Source organism: Rattus norvegicus, chromosome 11, assembly GCF_021556685.1.
Source record: "Rattus norvegicus strain SHRSP/BbbUtx chromosome 11, alternate assembly SHRSP_T2T, whole genome shotgun sequence".
Taxonomy (NCBI): domain Eukaryota; kingdom Metazoa; phylum Chordata; class Mammalia; order Rodentia; family Muridae; genus Rattus; species Rattus norvegicus.
In genome coordinates, this window is record NC_141544.1 from 13,858,744 (window position 1) to 13,882,234 (window position 23,491).

A 23,491-nucleotide genomic window follows, 5' to 3' on the forward strand; every position below is an offset into this window, starting at 1 on the left:
TTATAAATCTATTGAAGACAAACAAAAAACATTTGGGAAATTTAATACTGAGCCTGGCACAAAATAATCCTCTATGATTTCCTATTTTCACTTAGGATTATGTTTGAAATGTTTAAGATTATGATTTAAGATCCTGGAAAAGAGGGGTTGGGGATTTAGCTCAGTGGTAGAGCGCTTGCCTAGCAAGCACAAGGCCCTGAGTTCGGTCCCCAGCTCCGAAAAAAAGAAAAGAAAAGAAAAAAAAAAGATCCTGGAAAAGAGACATCCCTGACGAAATATTTTAGGTAAGTGAAGGCATGGTGAATAAATGAAGTGTTAATACAGATAGAAAGTCATGGCATGAATTAACTGCAATATTTGGTAGTCTGCAGAATGGGTTTAAAGGTTAACAGCTATCTAAAACTCAAAGTCTGTGCAACTTTTTAAAATAATAAACGTGCACAGTACTTTGCACTTTAAAAAGTGCAAATTACTATAGATTTTAAAAATACGGTAAATTATCACTGGTGACAGTTTGTCTGTGGTGCTGTATGACAAGAAGGAAATCAAAGATTACCTTTTAGCCTTGTGATCATACTGATCAAATGCACAGCTTTTTAAACAGGAGAAGACAGCATATAGTGCTCTTGCATTGACAGAGTCTAGAGAAACTGCCACAGGCAATAAGATCAATCGTTTTGTTATTTGTTCAGCTAAGAGCTCAATAAGAACCTAATGTTATGGACATAAAACTGCCCAAACAAGATTTCTACCCTAAATAAAATGCTTCTCCAGTGACAATAACTATAGCATAAATATTAATATATTGGGGGCACTATGACAATTTAAATGTTCATCAACTTCTTTTATAATTTTCCAAATGCTAATGTTAATTATGTTCTTAATATATTCCAGGTATTGTAATTTGCTCCCTTACAACTTAAAAAGATGAAATGTGAATAATAAAATCAACTACTTAATGACAGAGAGAAACAAAGGGCCAGACAGGCAGACTGAGCAAAGGGGCCTCATACAGCCCAGAGACAGAAGGGTAAAGGAATGTCCTTAAATCATGTTCTGCCTGGGCTAGACTGTCAAAGTGGAGAGTGCCAAGCAAGGGGAAGGGTGAGTATAGGAGGAGCAAGTTAAAAGATTACAGACTGGTAACATTGCATGGGAAGGCATCCTAGCACTCTATGGTTAAAAACAAAAAAGTAAAACTAAACAAAGCATTAACTAACACATCTTAGAATAAAAAATGCAGTAAGTTTTCAGTATTTAAAAAAAAAAGCCAAGCATAGGTGGCATACACTTGATCTGAGCACTTGAAAGGCAGAGGCAGAGGCAGAGGCAGGTGGGTCTCTGTGAGTTCAAGGCTAGCCTGGTTTATATACTGAGTTCCAGGTCAGTCAGAACTATATAGTGAGATCAGTCTTGAGAAAAAAAAAAACAAAAACAAAACAAAACAAAACAAAACAAAACAAAACAACAAAAAAAACCAACAAAAAAACCCCACCAGCTCATAAGATGGCTTGGGAGTAAATATGCTCACTACATAAGCCTGATAACCTGAGTTCAGTCCCTGACACCTATCTAAAGATGGAGAGAATTGACTCCACACTAAGGGTCATCTGACCAATCCCCAATATACTCATTCACTCTGCACCACACACACACACACACACACACACACACACACGCGCGCGCGCACGCCTGAGTGCTCGATAGAACTATAAGGTCTATATATATTTATACTGTTAATACATACACAATAAGGTTCAAGGCACTCAGAATCCTACATTTAAGTCCTAATTCTGCAATTTTTACCAACTATGACCTTGGACATATTACTGCTTATAACTTCATCAATAAAATATAATGTGGACAACAACCATGCCTATGCATAAAGGGAAAATTAAATTAGACTATGCAAATAGTCTGTGCATGACCACGGCACACAACAGATGCTCAGTGTATGAAGCTATTCTCAAGACAGGCTTGAGCACCAGTGGGGAACCCCCAACTTGGCCCATATTCTTTAAGAGGGTTAAGTAGTTCCCCATGCACACGTTGACAGGTGTTTGCTCTCATGAATTATGTCTGAACCAGAGATCTTGACAAGGTATTTGAGTCATATAAGTGACAGTGTAATCCATCACAACATAAGAAACAACTCAGAAAATGTGCAAGAGACAGAGCAGAAGAAGAGGAAGATGAGAACACTTTAAATCTGGAATGGTGTGGGGATCGGGGGAGATGAGAAAAGTTTCTAGAGGAGTTAAGAGAGGAATAGTATCAAATGCTGCAAAATTCTGTAACTCTCAGAGGGTCACCAGGAGCAGTAACACACACCTTATCACAGCCTTAGGGAGACTGAGGCAGGAGATTTGTACAGAGAACAGCCTAGGGTACTTGTGAGAAATTATCTCAATAGAGAAAGAAGAAAGGGAAGTATCCTAGTACTCAAGAAAGAAAGAAGGAAATTCGGTATCTTGTTAGTCACTACCTGGAATTAAATACCTCAGAATGGTCTCCATTCTTCTCAGCCTGGCAATAAGTAAGGCTTTGACTTAAATACCAGGTCTCCAAAGTTCAAAGGTGTTTCTCTCTATCATTGTCTTCATGCTGTGCCTTGAGTGTGGGAGGTACAAGCCACTCAAGGCTGATAAGATGCTAGCCCATAGCAGTTTTCAAGGAACTCTTTATCCCACAGCATTATCAAACCAAGACCAAACACCACAGTACTACAGAGTAACCTGAACCACACTTATCCTAATTATCTACCCACTGTTACAAACACATACCAAGTTAGGTATCCAGGAACAAAAGCTCCTTTTCACAAATACAGCCTGGATATTTTTTTCCCAATCCTTTGCCCAGCACACTCACACCTTAGCTCCTGCATCTGTGGCTGGGCTTTAATCCCTGCACCTGGAGGGCAGAGAAAGGTGGCTCTCTTGAGTTTTCAGACAGCCATAGAGCAAGGTCCAGTACAGTCAAAGCTCTATACTGAGACCCATACCCTTCCCTCTGGAGAAAAAAAAAAAAAGACACAACAACAACAAAAAGCCCAAATGTTTATTTTTAAAAAATCTAACCAGAGTAATTTCTGGCTCAAAATACAGAATCAAGTTCAAGCTTGGTAGCTTCTTCACACCTTCCCCAAGCACAATGGCCATGACACCTTCTGCCCTACATGGTCACCCCAAGCAGTTCTTCACAGTCTCCTCAGCTACACCTTGTCCTCATCAACTGGGCAGCACCAGTGAGGATGGTAGCAGACTGTCATCTTTAATTCACAAGTCTACTTTCCTATTTCCCCTATACTGAAGAAGCACTAAGTGAAGCTAATGAACAGGATTGCAAGTTAGAAAGTACTATATTAGGGGGATAACATTTGAAATGTAAATAAATAAAATATCCAATTAAAAAAACAGCAAAAGAGGGTTGGGGATTTAGCTCAGTGGTAGAGCACTTGCCTAGCAAGCACAAGGCCCTGGGTTCGGTCCCCAGCTCCGGAAAAAAAAAAAAAAAAAAAAAAAAAGAAAAAAACAGCAAAAGAAAAAATGTTAAGGGGTTGGGGATTTAGCTCAGTGGTAGAGCGCTTGCCTAAGAAGCGCAAGGCCCTGGGTTCGGTCCCCAGCTCCGAAAAAAAAAAAAAGAACCAAAAAAAAAAAAAAAAAAAAAGAAAAAATGTTAAAGTAATAAATCTTTTCATCAATAAATTGTATATACCATATCCAATTTACTGAAAAATTAATGAAAATAGCTTGCATGTTTGTGGATTAAAAGTAATAAACAGGGGATTCCAAACTTCTCAGAGCCCTGCCCGCAAATCACTGCTCCAGAACCCCGTGGGAGAGAGAGCTCACTGCCCGGAGAGGTGGGCACCCCTGAGACTGCAGAGCGGGAGAGACCACCAACACTGCCCACCCTTGCCCACATCCCTGGCCCAAGAGGAAACTGTATACGGCCTCTGGGAAACGGTGTATAGGTGCACTGGAGCTGCAGACCCCCTGAGCCCGAGACACCTCCGGAACCCAAAGGGACTGGATTAACAGCTTTCTGCACCCAAATCCCGTGGGAGGGAGAGCTAAACCTTCAGAGAGGAAGACAAGCCTGGGAAGCCAGAAGAGACTACACTCTGCCCACATTTCTGACCCCAGAGGAAAACACCAAACGACTTCGGTGCACAGGGAGGGGGGGGCTACCGGAAAGGGCAGCGCAGGCCCTCCTGGTTGCTGCCCTAGTGGAGAGCTCATAAGCAACACCCCACAAGCAAACTTGAGCCTCGGGACCACAGGTAAGACCAACCTTTCTGCTCCAAACGACCTGACTGGTGGTCTCAGGACGCACAAAGGCAAAATTCCACTAGGATCGGACACTTCCGGTTTTTAGCTGGATTCCAAACTTCGCTGAGCCCTGCCAGCAGCTCACTGCTCCCGAACCCCGTGGGAGATAGAGCTCACCACCCGGAGAGGTGGGCACTCCTGAGCCTGCACAGTGGGAGAGACCACCAATATTGCCCACCCCTGCCCACATCCCTGGCCCAAGAGGAAACTGTATACGGCCTCTGGGAAACAGTGTGTAGGTGCACTGGAGCTGTAGACCCCCTGAGCCCGAGACACCTCCGGAACCTAAAGGGACTGGATTAACAGCTCTCTGCACCCAAATCCCGTGGGGGGAAGAGCTAAACCTTCAGAGAGGCAGACAAGCCTGGAAAGCCAGAAGAGACTACACTTGGCCCACATTTCTGAGTCACAGGAACACACAGGAACTCTTCAGGCCCACAGGAACAGCTGAAGACCTGTAGACAGGAAAAACTACACTCCCAAAAGCAGAACACTCTGTTCCCATAACTGGCTGAAAGAAAACAGGAAAACAGGTCTACAATACTCCTGTCACACAGGCTTATAGGACAGTCTAGCCACTATCAGAAATAGCAGAACAAAGTAACACCAGAGATAATCTGATGGCAAGGGGCAAGCCCAGGAACCCAAGCAACAGAAACCAAGACTACATGGCATCATCGGAGCCCAATTCTCCCACCAAAGCAAACACTGTATATCCAAATACACCAGAAAAGCAAGATTTAAAATCATATTTGATCATGATGCTGGAGGACTTCAAGAAAGACATGAAGAACTCCCTTAGAGAAACGCAGGAAAACATAAATAAACAAGTAGAAGCCTATAGAGAGGAATCACAAAGATCCCTGAAAGAATTCCAGGAAACACAATCAAACAATTGAAGGAATTAAAAATGGAAATAGAAGCAATCAAGAAAGAACACAGGGAAACAACCCTGGATATAGAAAACCAAAGAAGAGACAAGGAGCCTTAGATACAAGCATCACCAACAGAATACAAGAGATAGAAGTGATAATCTCAGGAGCAGAAGATTCCATAGAAATCATCGACACAACTGTCAAAGATAATGTAAAATGGAAAACCTACTGGTCCAAAACATACAGGAAATCCAGGACTCAATGAGAAGATCAAACCTAAGGATAATAGGTATAGAAGAGAGTGAAGAACCCCAGCTCAAAGGACCAGTAAATATCTTCAACAAAATCATAGAAGAAAACTTCCCTAACCTAAAGAAAGAGATGCCCATAAGCATACAAGAAGCCTACAGAACTCCAAATAGATTGGACCAGAAAAGAAACTCCTCCCATCACATAATAGTCAAACCACAAGATGCACAAAATAAAGAAAGAATATTAAAAGCAGTAAGGAAAAAAGGTCAAGTAACATATAAAGGCAGAGGTATCAGAATCACACCAGACTTCTCGCCACAGACTATGAAAGCCAGAAAATCCTGGACAGATGTCATACAGACCCTAAGAGAACACAAATGCCAGCCCAGGTTACTGTATCCTGCAAAACTCTCAATTAACATAGATGGAGAAATCAAGATATTCCATGACAAAACCAAATTTACACAATATCTTTCTACAAATCCAGCGCTACAAAGGATAATAAATGGTAAAGCCCAACATAAGGAGGCAAGCTACACCCTAGAAAAAGCAAGACACTAAACGTCTTGGCAACAAAACAAGGAGAAGAAAAGCACACAAACATAGCCTCCATCCAAATATGAATGTAACAGGAAGCAATAAACACTATTCCTTAATATTTCTCAACATCAATGGTCTCAACTCCCCAGTAAAAAGACATAGATTAACAAACTGGATATGCAATGAGGACCCTGCATTCTGCTGCCTACAGGAAACACACCTCATAGACAAAGTAAGACACTACCTCAGAGTGAAAGGCTGGAAAACAACTTTCCAAGCAAATGGTAGGAAGAAGCAAGCTGGAGTAGCCATTCTAATATCGAATAAAATCAATTTTCACCTAAAATTCATCAAAAAAGATAAAGAAGGACACTTCATATTCATCAAAGGAAAAAATCCACCAAGATGAACTCTCAATCCTAAATATCTATGCTCCAAATACAAGGGTACCTACATATGTAAAAAAAAAACCTTACTAAAGCTCAAAGGACACATTGTACCTCACACAATAATAGTAGGAGATTTCAACACACCACTCACATCAATGGACAGATCATGCAAACAGAAATTAAACAGAGACGTAGACAAAGAGAAGTCATGAGCCAAATGGACTTGACAGATATTTATAGAACATTCTATCCTAAAGCAAAAGGATATACCTTCTTCTCAGCTCCTCATGGTACTTTCTCCAAAATTGACCATATAATTGGTCAAAAAACGGGCCTCAACAGGTACAGAAAGATAGAAATAATCCCATGCATCCTACCAGACCACCACGGCCTAAAGCTGGTCTTCAATAACAATTAGGGAAGAACGCCCGCATATACCTGGAAGCTGAACAATGCTCTACTCAACGATAACCTGGTCAAGGAAGAAATAAAGAAAGAAATTAAAGACTTCTTAGAATTTAATGAAAATGAAGGTACAACATACCCAAACTTATGGGACACAATGAAAGCTGTGCTAAGAGGAAAACTCATAGCGCTGAGTGCCTGCAGAAAGAAACAGGAGAGAGCATATGTCACCAGCTTGACAGCACACCTAAAAGCTCTAGAACAAAAAGAAGCAAATACACCCAGGAGGAGTAGAAGGCAGGAAATAATCAAACTCAGAGCTGAAATCAACCAAGTAGAAACAAAAAGGACCATAGAAAGAATCAACAGAACCAAAAGTTGGTTCTTTGAAAAAATCAACAAAATAGATAAACCGTTAGCCAGACTAACCAGAGGACAAAGAGAGCGTGTCCAAGTTAACAAAATCAGAAATGAAAAGGGAGACATAACTACAGAAACAGAGGAAATACAAAAAATCATCAGACCCTACTACAAAAGCCTATATTCAACAAAACTGGAAAATCTGGAGGAAATGGACAATTTCCTAGACAGATACCAGGTACCGAAGTTAAATCAGGAACAGATAAACCAGTTAAACAACCCCATAACTCCTAAGGAAATAGAAGCAGTCATTAAAGGTCTCCTAACTAAAAAGAGCCCAGGTCCAGATGGGTTTAGTGCAAAATTCTATCAGACCTTCATAGAAAACCTCATACCAATATTATCCAAACTATTCCACAAAATTGAAACAGATGGAGAACTACCGAATTCCTTCAATGAAGCCACAATTACTCTTATACCTAAACTACACAAAGACCCAACAAAGAAAGAGAACTTCAGACCAATTTCCCTTATGAATATCGACACAAAAATACTCGAAAAAGTTCTTGCAAACCGAATTCAAGAGCACATCAAAACAATCATCCACCATGATCAAGTAGGCTTCATCCCAGGCATGCAGTGATTGCATAATATACGGAAAACCATCAACATCGTGATCCATTATTAAACAAACTGAAAGAACAAAACCACATGATCATTTCATTAGATGCTGAGAAAGCATTTGACAAAATTCAACACCCCTTCATGATAAAAGTCCTGGAAAGAATAGGAATTCAAGGCCCATACCTAAACAGAGTAAAAGCTATATGTAGCAAACCAGTTGCTAACATTAAACTAAATGGAGAAAAATTTGAAGCAATCCCACTAAAATCAGGGACTAGACAAGGCTGCCCACTCTCTCCCTACTTATTCAATATAGTTCTTGAAGTTCTAGCCAGAGCAATGAGACCACAAAAGGAGATCAAGGGGATACAGATCGGAAAAGAAGAAGTCAAAATATCACTATTTGCAGATGATATGATAGTATATTTAAGTGATCCCAAAAGTTCCACCAGAGAACTACTAAAGCTGATAAACAACTTCAGCAAAGTGACTGGGTATAAAATTAACTCAAATAAATCAGTTGCCTTCCTCTACACAAAAGAGAAACAAGCCGAGAAAGAAATTAGGGAAACGACACCCTTCATAATAGACCCAAATAATATAAAGTACCTCGGTGTGACTTTAACCAAGCAAGTAAAAGATCTGTACAATAAGAACTTCAAGACTCTGACGAAAGAAATTGAAGAAGACCTCAGAAGATGGAAAGATCTCCCATGCTCATGGATTGGCAGGATTAATCTAGTAAAAATGGCCATTTTACCAAAAGCAATCTACAGATTCAATGCAATCCCCATCAAAATACCAATCCAATTCTTCAAAGAGTTAGACAGAACAATTTTCAAATTCATCTGGAATAACAAAAAACCCAGGATAGCTAAAGCTATCCTCAACAATAAAAGGACTTCAGGGGAAATCACTATCCCTGAACTCAAGCAGTATTACAGAGCAATAGTGATAAAAACTGCATGGTATTGGTACAGAGACAGACAGATAGACCAATAGAACAGAACTGAAGACCCAGAAATGAACCCACACACCTATGGTCACTTGATTTTTGACAAAGGAGCTAAAACCATCCAATGGAAAAAAGATAGCATTTTCAGCAAATGGTGCTGGTTCAACTGGAGGGCAACATGTAGAAGAATGCAGATCGATCCATCCTTATCACCCTGTAGAAAGCTTAAGTCCAAGTGGATCAAGGACCTCCACATCAAACCAGACACACTCAAACCAATTGAAGAAAAACTAGGGAAGCATCTGGAACACATGGGCACTGGAAAAAATTTCCTGAACAAAACACCAATGGCTTATGCTCTAAGATTAAGAATCGACAAATGGGATCTCATAAAACTGCAAAGCTTCTGTAAGACAAAAACACTGTGGTTAGGACAAAACGACAACCAACAGATTGGGAAAAGATCTTTACCAATCCTACAACAGATAGAGGCCTTATATCCAAAATATACAAAGAACTCAAGAAGTTAGACCGCAGGGAGACAAATAACCCTATTAAAAAATGGGGTTCAGAGCTAAACAAAGAATTCACAGCTGAGGAATGCCGAATGGCTGAGAAACACCTAAAGAAATGTTCAACATCTTTAGTCATAAGGGAAATGCAAATCAAAACAACCCTGAGATTTCACCTCACACCAGTGAGAATGGCTAAGATCAAAAACTCAGGTGACAGCAGATGCTGGCGAGGATGTGGAGAAAGAGGAACACTCCTCCATTGTTGGTGGGATTGCAGACTGGTAAAACCATTCTGGAAATCAGTCTGGAGGTTCCTCAGAAAATTGGACATTGAACTGCCTGAGGATCCAGCTATACCTCTCTTGGGCATATACCCAAAAGATGCCTCAACATATAAAAGAGACACGTGCTCCACTATGTTCATCGCAGCCTTATTTATAATAGCCAGAAAATGGAAAGAACCCAGATGCCCTTCAACAGAGGATTGGATACAGAAAATGTGGTACATCTACACAATGGAATATTACTCAGCTATCAAAAACAACGAGTTTATGAAATTCGTAGGCAAATGGTTGGAACTGGAAAATATCATCCTGAGTGAGCTAACCCAATCACAGAAAGACATACATGGTATGCACTCATTGATAAGTGGCTATTAGCCCAAATGCTTGAATTACCCTAGATCCCTAGAACAAACGAAACTCAAGACGGATGATCAAAATGTGAATGCTTCACTCCTTCTTTAAATGAGGAAAAAGAATACCCTTGGCAGGGAAGGGAGAGGCAAAGATTAAAACAGAGACTGAAGGAACACCCATTCAGAGCCTGCCCCACAGGTGGCCCATACATATACAGCCACCCAATTGGACAAGATGGATGAAGCAAAGAAGTGCAGACCGACAGGAGCCGGATGTAGATCGCTCCTGAGAGACACAGCCAGAATACAGCAAATACAGAGGCGAATGCCAGCAGCAAACCACTGAACTGAGAATAGGTCCCCCATCGAAGGAATCAGAGAAAGAACTGGAAGAGCTTGAAGGGGCTCGAGACCCCAAAAGTACAACAATGTCAAGCAACCAGAGCTTCCAGGGACTAAGCCACTACCTAAATACTATACATGGACTGACCCTGGACTCTGACCCCATAGGTAGCAATGAATATCCTAGTAAGAGCACCAGTGGAAGGGGAAGCCCTGGGTCCTGCTAAGACTGAACCCCCAGTGAACATGATTGTTGGGAGGAAGGCGGCAATGGGGGGAGGATGGGAACGGGAACACCCATAAAGAAGGGCGGGGGGGGGGGGGGATTAGGGGGATCTTTGCCTGGAAACCGGGAAAGGGAATCATTCGAAATGTAAATAAGAAATACTCAAGTTAATAAAAAAAGTAATAAACATAAATATTTTAAAACTAAAGTAATTTTAGGGAATTAGGAAACAAACGGAAGAGATTGAAACAATAAAAATCTGATTATATATCTCTCAGGTTTTTGCCTCAAGGTGAAGACTTTTGTAGTAATAGCACTAATATTTGATGTCACTCAAGTTGGTGCAGTGGTTAATATACCACAAAATTGAGTCCAGGAAGACATCTGGTTTGAGGGTTCCTTTTTATCTAACATATCAAGAATAATAATACTGAGGAAGGGCTAAAGACTTCAGCACTTAGGAGCACAGACTATTCTAAAGGAACTAGACTTGATTCAAAATACCCACATCAAGTGTCACCTATAACTCAAGCTCAAGTTACAGATATGATTAAAATATATTGTGTATTATGAAACTGTCAAGGAATAAATAAATCTGTCAACTTAAGATACTTACACTGAAATAATTACATAAACGATATTTCTAATGTTACAAATATTATATCTATAAAAGATATAATATAGTTTACTCAAAAAACTGAAGGGCAAAGTGTGACACACAAAAACTACATTACTAGAAATATTTTAAACTTCATACAGCAAGTTCTAAAATTTGAACATAAATACAAATATGTCTCTGGTACTTTTTCAAAGTCCAAAATCCCTCTATTTTTATTAAGCATAAACAAGAAGTAGAAAGATAAAAAGAATGTCAGTCTGGAGTTTAGCAGGCAGTACATTAGATAATCCTTGCTAATCTGTATGTAACACTTAACTAGGAAACTAAAAGCTCAGCAACTTCTATAAATGGTCTAGATTTATTTACACTCATTTGGACAAAAACAAAACAAAACAAAACAAAACAAAACAAAAAAAAAAAAAAACAAACCAAAATGTGAGTGGGGATCTATTCCCTCCTGGAAACAATGGCAGCGTACATGATAAAGCAGGCCCCAGTCAGCCTTCCTGACCCTGGTGGACAGAAGCAATGAGGTGCATTCTGTGTGAGACCTGAGACTCTTCTTTGCGGATGGGTCACTTAGCAGCACTTTATTCAAGCACTGGCAATACAGCTTCAGCAAATGAAGATCCTAACATCAAGATGAGAGAGAAATTATTATCAAACAGCAAGGACCTGTGGGAGAAGTGAAGGGAGAAGAGCAGGGCGTGCAAGACCCTTAAGGATGAGATTAAAACTTCTGTGTGATACCAAAGTCGAATATCTGAAAATCTTGAGCAGCTGATCCAGTTACATGTATTTTCTGATTTAAAATAACAATTGTTTGTTGTTGTTTTTTTTTTTTTTACTTTGGTTGTTAAGATGCTTTTGTTAAATTAGTGTTACTTTTCTGATTTTAACTGGGCCCTTCTTGATATTAGACTCATAAAAAGCATGAGGCATATACATCTCTTCATATAGAAATAAAACAGCAAGCCTCTCTTCTAAACTCGCCTGTCTCTTTCCTGTCCTGACAGGCAGGAGTTTGAGGTGATAAAGGGTGGAATCTGACAAATACAAAATGTAGGCAGAGATACCATACCTTTCCCACTTTCAGTTACCCACAGGGCAACTAAAATAGGCCCCAAATAGTCAGTGCCTTGAAGCAAAAACAGCCTCTAAGTCCTTATTATTGAAAGGCAATATATTGTGGTGAGCACACACACAGAAGAAAAGCACTTATATCCACACTAGAAAATGAGAGAGAAGGGCTTGGGTTCCACAATGCCCTCTGAAGTCACATGTCAGGTGACATAATCCCCTTCCACTAGGCTTCATCTCTAAACTTCAACTACCTCTTGACGACACCATGTTAGGGATAAGCCTTTAGCATACAGACCATTGTGGGGCATTCAGCCACACCACAGTGTGTGATTAAATGTGATCAAAAATTACTAAAAAGTTCTATAGCGGCATCCTTACTTTTCTATTGTGTGTCCTACTAGTACAATGAAGGTATCACCCCTTCTGCCATGCCTGGGTATGAATCCTATGAATCACGTCATGTGTTTATTCAGAATATCCATGCTATATATGCTACCCATTCATTAGTTACCCAGTAACCTTGTCAGTGAATGCTTTTTTCTTTTTCTTTTTTTGATAAATATTTTTTTTTTATTAACTTGAGTATTTCTTATATACATTTTAACTGTTATTCCCTTTCCCGGTTTCCGGGCAAACATCCCCCTCCCCCCTCCCCTTCCTTATGGGTGTCCCCCTCCCAACCCTCCCCCCATTGCCGCCCTCCCCGCATAGTCTAGTTCACTGGGGGTTCAGTCTTAGCAGGACCCAGGGCTTCCCCTTCCACTGGTGCTCTTACTAGGATATTCATTGCTACCTATGGGGTCAGAGTCCAGGGTCAGTTCATGTATAGTATTTAGGTAGTGGCTTAGTCTCTGGAAGCTCTGGTTGCTTGACATTGTTGTACTTTTGGGGTCTCGAGCCCCTTCAAGCTCTTCCAGTTCTTTCTCTGATTCCTTCGACGGGGGACCTATTCTCAGTTCAGTGGTTTGCTGCTGGCATTCGCCTCTGTATTTGCTGTATTCTGGCTGTGTCTCTCAGAAGCGATCTACATCCGGCTCCTGTCGGTCTGCACTTCTTTGCTTCATCCATCTTGTCCAATTGGGTGGCTGTATATGTATGGGCCACCTGTGGGGCAGGCTCTGAATGGGTGTTCCTTCAGTCTCTGTTTTAATCTTTGCCTCTCCCTTCCCTGCCAAGGGTATTCTTTTTCCTCATTTAAAGAAGGAGTGAAGCATTCACATTTTGATCATCCGTCTTGAGTTTCGTTTGTTCTAGGGATCTAGGGTAATTCAAGCATTTGGGCTAATAGCCACTTATCAATGAGTGCATACCATGTATGTCTTTCTGTGATTGGGTTAGCTCACTCAGGATGATATTTTCCAGTTCCAACCATTTGCCTACGAATTTCATAAACTCGTTGTTTTTGATAGCTGAGTAATATTCCATTGTGTAGATGTACCACATTTTCTGGATCCATTCCTCTGTTGAAGGGCATCTGGGTTCTTTCCATTTTCTGGCTATTATAAATAAGGCTGCGATGAACATAGTGGAGCACGTGTCTCTTTTATATGTTGAGGCATCTTTTGGGTATATGCCCAAGAGAGGTATAGCTGGATCCTCAGGCAGTTCAATGTCCAATTTTCTGAGGAACCTCCAGACTGATTTCCAGAATGGTTTTACCAGTCTGCAATCCCACCAACAATGGAGGAGTGTTCCTCTTTCTCCACATCCTCGCCAGCATCTGCTGTCACCTGAGTTTTTGATCTTAGCCATTCTCACTGGTGTGAGGTGAAATCTCAGGGTTGTTTTGATTTGCATTTCCCTTATGACTAAAGATGTTGAACATTTCTTTAGGTGTTTCTCAGCCATTCGGCATTCCTCAGCTGTGAATTCTTTGTTTAGCTCTGAACCCCATTTTTTAATAGGGTTATTTGTCTCCCTGCGGTCTAACTTCTTGAGTTCTTTGTATATTTTGGATATAAGGCCTCTATCTGTTGTAGGATTGGTAAAGATCTTTTCCCAATCTGTTGGTTGTCGTTTTGTCCTAACCACAGTGTTTTTGCCTTACAGAAGCTTTGCAGTTTTATGAGATCCCATTTGTCGATTCTTAATCTTAGAGCATAAGCCATTGGTGTTTTGTTCAGGAAATTTTTTCCAGTGCCCATGTGTTCCAGATGCTTCCCTAGTTTTTCTTCAATTGGTTTGAGTGTGTCTGGTTTGATGTGGAGGTCCTTGATCCACTTGGACTTAAGCTTTCTACAGGGTGATAAGGATGGATCGATCTGCATTCTTCTACATGTTGCCCTCCAGTTGAACCAGCACCATTTGCTGAAAATGCTATCTTTTTTCCATTGGATGGTTTTGGCTCCTTTGTCAAAAATCAAGTGACCATAGGTGTGTGGGTTCATTTCTGGGTCTTCAATTCTATTCCATTGGTCTATCTGTCTGTCTCTGTACCAATACCATGCAGTTTTCATTACTATTGCTCTGTAATACTGCTTGAGTTCAGGGATAGTGATTCCACCTGAAGTCTTTTTATTGTTGAGGATAGCTTTAGCTATCCTGGGTTTTTTGTTATTCCAGATGAATTTGCAAATTGTTCTGTCTAACTCTTTGAAGAATTGGATTGGTATTTTGATGGGGATTGCATTGAATCTGTAGATTGCTTTTGGTAAAATGGCCATTTTTACTAAATTAATCCTGCCAATCCATGAGCATGGGAGATCTTTCCATCTTCTGAGGTCTTCTTCAATTTCTTTCCTCAGTGTCTTGAAGTTCTTATTGTACAGATCTTTTACTTGCTTGGTTAAAGTCACACCGAGGTACTTTATATTATTTGGGTCTATTATGAAGGGTGTCGTTTCCCTAATTTCTTTCTCGGCTTGTTTCTCTTTTGTATAGAGGAAGGCAACTGATTTATTTGAGTTAATTTTATACCCAGCCACTTTGCTGAAGTTGTTTATCAGCTTTAGTAGTTCTCTGGTGGAACTTTTGGGATCACTTAAATATACTATCATGTCATCTGCAAATAGTGATATTTTGACCTCTTCTTTTCCGATCTGTATCCCCTTGATCTCCTTTTGTTGTCTGATTGCTCTGGCTAGAACTTCAAGAACTATATTGAATAAGTAGGGAGAGAGTGGGCAGCCTTGTCTAGTCCCTGATTTTAGTGGGATTGCTTCAAGTTTCTCTCCATTTAGTTTAATGTTAGCAACTGGTTTGCTGTATATGGCTTTTACTATGTTTAGGTATGGGCCTTGAATTCCTATTCTTTCCAGGACTTTTATCATGAAGGGGTGTTGAATTTTGTCAAATGCTTTCTCAGCATCTAATGAAATGATCATGTGGTTCTGTTCTTTCAGTTTGTTTATATAATGGATCACGTTGATGGTTTTCCGTATATTAAACCATCCCTGCATGCCTGGGATGAAGCCTACTTGATCATGGTGGATGATTGTTTTGATGTGCTCTTGAATTCGGTTTGCCAGAATTTTATTGAGTATTTTTGCATCGATATTCATAAGGGAAATTGGTCTGAAGTTCTCTTTCTTTGTTGTGTCTTTGTGTGGTTTAGGTATAAGAGTAATTGTGGCTTCGTAGAAGGAATTCGGTAGTGCTCCATCTGTTTCAATTTTGTGGAATAGTTTGGATAATATTGGTATGAGGTCTTCTATGAAGGTTTGATAGAATTCTGCACTAAACCCGTCTGGACGTGGGCTCTTTTTGGTTGGGAGACCTTTAATGACTGCTTCTATTTCCTTAGGAGTTATGGGGTTGTTTAACTGGTTTATCTGTTCCTGATTTAACTTCGATACCTGGTATCTGTCTAGGAAATTGTCCATTTCCTGAAGATTTTCAAGTTTTGTTGAATATAGGTTTTTATAGTAAGATCTGATGATTTTTTGAATTTCCTCTGAATCTGTAGTTATGTCTCCCTTTTCATTTCTGATTTTGTTAATTTGGACGCACTCTCTGTGTCCTCTCGTTAGTCTGGCTAAGGGTTTATCTATCTTGTTGATTTTCTCAAAGAACCAACTTTTGGTTCTGTTGATTCTTTCTATGGTCCTTTTTGTTTCTACTTGGTTGATTTCAGCTCTGAGTTTGATTATTTCCTGCCTTCTACTCCTCCTGGGTGTATTTGCTTCTTTTTGTTCTAGAGTTTTTAGGTGTGCTGTCAAGCTGCTGACATATGCTCTTTCCTGTTTCTTTCTGCAGGCACTCAGCGCTATGAGTTTTCCTCTTAGCACAGCTTTCATTGTGTCCCATAAGTTTGGGTATGTTGTATCTTCATTTTCATTAAATTCTAAAAAGTTTTTAATTTCTTTCTTAATTTCTTCCTTGACCAGGTTATCATTGAGTAGAGCATTGTTCAATTTCCACGTATATGTGGGCATTCTTCCCTTATTGTTATTGAAGACCAGTTTTAGGCCATGGTGGTCCGATAGCACGCATGGGTTTATTTCTATCTTTCTGTACCTGTTGAGGCCCGTTTTTTGACCAATTATATGGTCAATTTTGGAGAAAGTACCATGAGGAGCTGAGAAGAAGGTATATCCTTTTGCTTTAGGATAGAATGTTCTATAAATATCCGTTAAGTCCATTTGGCTCATGACTTCTCTTAGTCTGTCGACATCACTGTTTAATTTCTGTTTCCATGATCTGTCCATTGATGAGAGTGGGGTGTTGAAATCTCCCACTATTATTGTGTGAGGTGCAATGTGTGCTTTGAGCTTTAGTAAGGTTTCTTTTACGTATGTAGGTGCCCTTGTATTTGGGGCATAGATATTTAGGATTGAGAGTTCATCTTGGTGGATTTTTCCTTTGATGAATATGAAGTGTCCTTCCTTATCTTTTTTGATGACTTTTAGTTGGAAATTGATTTTATTTGATATTAGAATGGCTACTCCAGCTTGCTTCTTCTGACCATTTGCTTGGAAACTTGTTTTCCAGCCTTTCACTCTGAGGTAGTGTCTGTCTTTGTCTCTGAGGTGTGTTTCCTGTAGGCAGCAGAAAGCAGGGTCCTCGTTGTGTATCCAGTTTGTTAATCTATGTCTTTTTAATGGGGAGTTGAGGCCATTGATATTGAGAGATATTATGGAATAGTGAGTATTGCTTCCCGTTATATTCATATTTGGATGTGAGGTTATGTTTGTGTGCTTTCATTCTCTTTGTTTTGTTGCCAAGACGATTAGTTTCTTGCTTCTTCTAGGGTATAGCTTGCCTCCTTATGTTGGGCTTTACCATTTATTATCCTTTGTAGTGCTGGATTTGTGGAAAGATATTGTGTAAATTTGGTTTTGTCATGGAATATCTTGGTTTCTCCATCAATGTTAATTGAGAGTTTTGCTGGATACAGTAACCTGGGCTGGCATTTTTGTTCTCTTAGGGTCTGTATAACATCAGTCCAGGATCTTCTGGCCTTCATAGTTTCTGGCGAGAAGTCTGGTGTGATTCTGATAGGTCTCCCTTTATATGTTACTTGACCTTTTTCCCTTACTGCTTTTAATATTCTTTATTTTGTGCGTTTGGTGTTTTGACAATTATGTGACGGGAGGTGTTTCTTTTCTGGTCCAATCTATTTGAAGTTCTGTAGGCTTCTTGTATGTCTATGGGTATCTCTTTTTTTAGGTTAGGGAAGTTTTCTTCTATGATTTTGTTGAAGATATTTACTGGTCCTTTGAGCTGGGAGTCTTCACTCTCTTCTATACCTATTATCCTTAGGTTTGATCTTCTCATTGAGTCCTGGATTTCCTGTATGTTTTGGACCAGTAGCTTTTTCCGCTTTACATTATCTTTGACAGTTGAGTCAATGATTTCTATGGAATCTTCTGCTCCTGAGATTCTCTCTTCCATCTCTTGTATTCTGTTGGTGAAGCTTGTATCTACAGCTCCTTGTCTCTTCTTTTGGTTTTCTATATCCAGGGTTGTTTCCATGTGTTCTTTCTTGATTGCTTCTATTTCCATTTTTAATTCCTTCAACTGTTTGATTGTGTTTTCCTGGAATTCTTTCAGGGATTTTTGTGTCTCCTCTCTATGGGCTTCTACTTGTTTATTTATGTTTTCCTGTAATTCTTTCAGGGATTTTTGTGTCTCCTCTCTATGGGCTTCTACTTGTTTACTTATGTTTTCCTGGAATTCTTTCAGGGATTTTTGCGATTCTTTCAGGCATTTTTGCGATTCCTCTCTGTAGGCTTCTACTTGTTCTCTAAGGGAGTTCTTCACGTCTTTCTTGAAGTCCTCCAGCATCATGATCAAAAATGATTTTGGAACTAGATCTTGCTTTTCTGGTGTGTTTGGATATTCCATGTTTGTTTTGGTGGGAGAATTGGGCTCCGATGGTGCCATGTAGTCTTGGTTTCTGTTGCTTGGGTTCCTGCGCTTGCCTCTCGCCATCAGATTATCTCTAGTGTTACTTTGTTCTGCTATTTCTGACAGTGGCTAGACTGTCCTATAAGCCTGTGTGTCAGGAGTGCTGTAGACCTGTTTTCCTCTCTTTCAGTCAGTTATGGGGACAGAGTGTTCTGCTTTCCGGCGTGTGGTTTTTCCTCTCTACAGGTCTTCAGCTGTTCCTGTGGGCCTGTGTCTTGAGTTCACCAGGCAGCTTTCTTGCAGCAGAAAAGTTGGTCTTACCTATGGTCCCGAGGCTCAAGTTCACTCGTGGGGTGCTACCCACGGGCTCTCTGCAGCGGCAGCAACCAGGAAGACCTGTGCCGCCATTTTCGGGAGCTTCAGTGCACCAGGGTTCCAGATGGTCTTTGGCTTTTTCCTCTGGCGTCCGAGATGTGTGTTCAGAGAGCAGTCTCTTCTGCTTTCCCAGGCTTGTCTGCCTCTCTGAAGGTTCAGCTCTCCCTCCCATGGGATTTGGTTGCAGAGAACTGTTTATCCGGTCTGTTTCCTTTCAATGATAACCTTTTCAATGATAACCTAGCAATGAATATCCTAGTAAGAGCACCAGTGGAAGGGGAAGCCCTGGGTCCTGCTAAGACTGAACCCCCAGTGAACTAGACTATGGGGGGAGGGCGGCAATGGGGGACACCCATAAGGAAGGGGAGGGGGGAGGGGGATGTTTGCCCGGAAACCGGGAAAGGGAATAACACTTGAAATGTATATAAGAAATACTCAAGTTAATAAAAAAAATAAAATAAACAATTAAAACGAATAAAAAAAAAAGAAACACTCAATTAAAAAAAAAAAAAAACGTGGAAAACAACACCTTAACTAAGTGGTCAAGGTCAACCTTCCCAGGAATAAAGCACACTGGCACTCCCCACCCCTTGATATGATATGCTGTGATTATGTACCCTGGAGAGCAACTTGCCTAAGATGAATGACATTTTGTCTTTGGGGTGTTCTTCCCCAAGATGCACCACCTTAATCAAATTACAAGGAGCTAAAATGCAAATTGAGGTGTATTCTGCAAGCAACCACAACCTCAAAATCCCTAAGGAATGTTATTCAAAAGAACCTCAAAGATGGCAACTCTTATAGACTGAGTAAGTGAAAGAAGCAGAGCAAATGTAGTGTGGGGCCCTAAACTGGAACACACACACACACACACACACACACACACACAGACCAAAAGCTATGAATACTGTATGTGGGAATGCAGGCACTCTTGCACTACAGTACTCAGTTAACACTATTACACTAATGCTGTTGTCATCGTTGTTCTAAATCTGAAGAACATTAGAACAGAAAATCTAGCATTGTCCTACAATGCTTCTAATAGAGTCTGTGGGTCTCCTACTACAGTCAATTGAACATTGATTTACACAGCTTGAAAGCCTAGGTTCAGGTTCTGACTTGTATGGCATGGTAAGTATTCTTTGAAAACTGGCTGGGTTCCTGGGCCTCATTACTAATCCAGACGGTGCCTTAATACTGGGTCTCAGCCTGCCGCCTGGTACATATCAAGCAAATCTAATTCACTCAGTGGACTGGAGGTTATCATTAAACAAATGAAGACATGGACATGATGCAAGACCCTCCATCAAAGAGGATAGAATCTGTTATTCTGCATTTTCTGAATATTAATAACATTAGACTTTCTTCTCACATGTGCAAATGCATGTTTTAGAATTATATAAAGAATCTCAACATCAAGTAGCCTATCTAAAACTTAAAATATGGGAGTGGGGAGACAACTCAGAGGTTAAGAGCACTGACTGCTCTTCCAGAGGTCCTGAGTTCAAATCCCAGCAACCACATGGTGGCTCACAACTTTCTGTAATGGGATCTGATGCCCTCTTCTGGTGTGTCTGAAGATAGCTACAGTGTACTTGTATATATAAAAGAAATGAATCTTTAAAAAAATAATAGAACTTAAAAGACATAAAAGGAAACATTAACTGTAATGGAAGCAATTCTCACGAATTATTGTAAGTCATACAAGCAAAACATTTTAATTTTTATAACCAGTTTACCTGCTTCTCCTTTATTCCAAAAAAAAATAAACAGAACCCAGGCTAAGATTATTCACGTAAGCATAGTTATTGGTAACAGATGAGCAAATTATAGAAAATATTTGGTAAGCATCTCTTCAGCCACCATTGTGAATCTGGCATTAGGCAGTGACACTGAAGTTAGCCGTAAGCTAAGTTCATCTTAAATAACTGTAGAGCTCGCTCATGCTATTTACAATTGAGAGATATATTAAGATACAAGCTAGAGTTGCATGAGATGACAGATAATGCAAGTCTTACACTGGTTTAAATTATCTAACAACCGAGAAGGGGGAGACAGTGATGTATCGCTTAACGTGGTATTGCAAGAGTTACCATTTCAACATCCAGTGCTCTTTAAAGAGCACTACAAAACCTCCCAAGGTCCATACATCCCTTCACTTCCAGCGCCTCAATGTAGTTAGCACGTTACCAAGTGCTGCTTCTTAAGACAATCCATCTGACTTGTAAGGCTGAATCTTAATGAGGTTTTGCTAGGAAAACTCCAGCTACCTCTTGTTCTTAAAATTCAGTACATCTTCCCTTTCTTTAAACAAAGCTCAAAGACTATGTTGTTATTACTGTGAAAAATGACTACTGCAATGAATTTAAATCATTGGATTATACTCATGCTCCAATACTCTCCTATAAAATAATTTGTTAAAAGTAAGCAGAGGAAAGTGTGAATGGGAAAATGCTATGGTTTTCAAGTCTGAGTAGAAGCTATAAAATCAGACAAAATACTAAAGTTAATCACTCAGCACACGCAGTGCGGAACACACCTTCGGTTCTCACAGGTAATTCAGGAGATTCTATCGCCTACACTTCAAACATTCAAAGCCAGAGCAATGGGGTGAGGGGAGGATTGCAAGTTTTGTTTAAAGCACATTTCTTTTCCAAATATAGGTATGTATTTTCCTATAAATGCATTAAGTGTTGCTTTTCAGGTGCACTTTTTAAAGACCTACCCATCTTTATGACATATGTCTGTGAAGTTTGGGTTTTTTAAAAAACACTTTCCTAGATTTTGACTGTGGTCCAACTCCAAGGTATAAGTAGGGAAAGTCAATAGTTATAAACAGAAGAAACACACTCTACAGTTTGGGCTTCTGGGATTCAGAAGCATCATTTCCCTGACTCCATCCTAGCATAGTGCCTGGTACGTTTCTTGACAGTACTTACTGAATAAACCACCAAATAATATGTTCACACATGTACTGATGCAAAAAACGATACGTGAAACAAGAGACCTTTCAATTAGAAGGTGATACTAGAGTGTACATGAAAACGGCAGCTAACTTACAGCTAAGAAAACACTACCCTTCACACGCTCTAATTGAATCCAACACTTCTTAGGCACAGATATTATCCTCATCTAATAAATAAGGAAGATGGGCCAAATGTGGTCGAATCATATAATTAGTAAGGAATAGAGCCAAAAAACCAAATAAAATAGAGTGCGGTTGTGTTCTCAGATATGTACAAGAGAGATGAGATGGAGAGAGCTACCACAGGATGTGTGTTTATTAGGAAAAATGTACTTCACACCTCTCTTCAAAAACTTTTCCACGACAAAAGGCTTTGAAGAAAACTACAATGGATAATTATCTCCTTCCCTCCCCTCTCCACACAGACACGCTCACACACGCATCTTCCTAAGAAATGTAAAGCACTTCAAAACACACGTATAAGCCTTAGATAAAAACTTAGTCAAGCAGGTATGAGAGGGGCTAGCCATGAGCTCTCACTCCAGGGCAGCATCCCCCAGACCTGGCCAACTCCTCCCATGCCTAGAGAAGAGGCGGCGCCCGGCCTGGCCCAGGAGCGCGGTCGTCCCCATCCCTCAGGGCAGCGGGCCCGCGCCCTAGCCTACCTGACAGGCTCCCGCCACCGCTTGAACAAGTTGCAGCAGTTGGCCATCAGATTGAACATCCCAGGTCTCTCCTCCCGCCACCTCCCATCCGAGTCTCGGGACAGGATGGGCCCCAAGCTACCGGGCCCGGCTCAGAGGCCCCACGTCCTCACGCTCCCCTAGGATGGACTAGACAAAGGGCAGGCCGGGAGGGCGGTGACCGGGACGGATCGCAGGGTCCGGCCCCTAACCGTGTCCGCCCGCCGCCCCGGGACAGACCGAACACAGGCTCAGGAACACCGGAGCGGCGTTAGTGTGACTCCAGACAAACCCCCCGCGTCGACGTGCTGACGTCCCCGAAGCTCCGAAGGCCCGCCCTCGGAACCGCCTACCACAAGCTTCTCCAATCAGAGGCTGAAAACCTGCGTCCGGGGCTTCTGATCGGCCGAAGACTCCTTGCTCCCCGCCCCCTGTCAAAGGGCGGAAAGAGGAAGTGGGCGTGGTCTAGAGGAACAAGGCGGGGCTCGCGGAAGACGGTTCTGGTAACTAGGCAACCGCAGCGTCTATAGATAAATCCAGGGTTCCTTGAGAGATCTCATGCAAGCCCTGTCTATATTCAATCAAAATGCATTGCCTGCGTTGCCTGCCAACCTTTCTGTATCCTATTCATCTCCAGTACCTCAGATGAGACCTAAAGACCTCTAATGGTCTGCGTGTTTTGTTTTGTTTTGTTCTGTTTTGTTGTGTAGTTAGGATGGTGATCCTCTGGGGCTCAGGCCAACTTAGGCTGAAGAACTCAAGAAAAATACGCCTAGGCAATTATAAATTAAACAAACGAGGAAAACTCGTTTGTTAAGTTGTCTCAAGTGAGAAAGCTATTTTGATCTGATAGCTATTATGTAAAAATGTGAACGATAATTATATGTCTTATATGAAGATGCTACAATTACAAAGGAAATATGTGATTGTGGAGTAATGTGCAAACAGAAAAGGAACAAGATAAAAACATTGTGCACTTGCCACTCAAAGTAACAAATAGTGTTGTTTTACTGTTTGCTTTTCTGGG

General features: G+C 40.7%; 1 protein-coding gene across 6 annotated transcripts in view; it reads right to left on the minus strand.

Annotated features, from left to right (window-relative positions):
* The window catches only part of Arl13b (ARF like GTPase 13B), a 66,109-nt gene extending 43,209 nt beyond the window's left edge, over positions 1 to 22,900 (minus strand). For 4 of the 6 annotated variants that reach the window (XM_087576347.1, XM_087576346.1, XM_087576344.1 and 1 more), the window contains exon 1: positions 22,447 to 22,752. Coding sequence is in view for 2 of the 6 variants with exons in the window: in XM_087576343.1 (XP_087432469.1) it covers positions 22,447 to 22,505 (59 nt within the window). In the remaining 4 variants the exon portion in view is untranslated. The other 2 variants (NM_001107101.1, XM_087576345.1) reach the window with 2 other exon arrangements.
* Between the last annotated feature and the right edge of the window lie 591 nt (positions 22,901 to 23,491).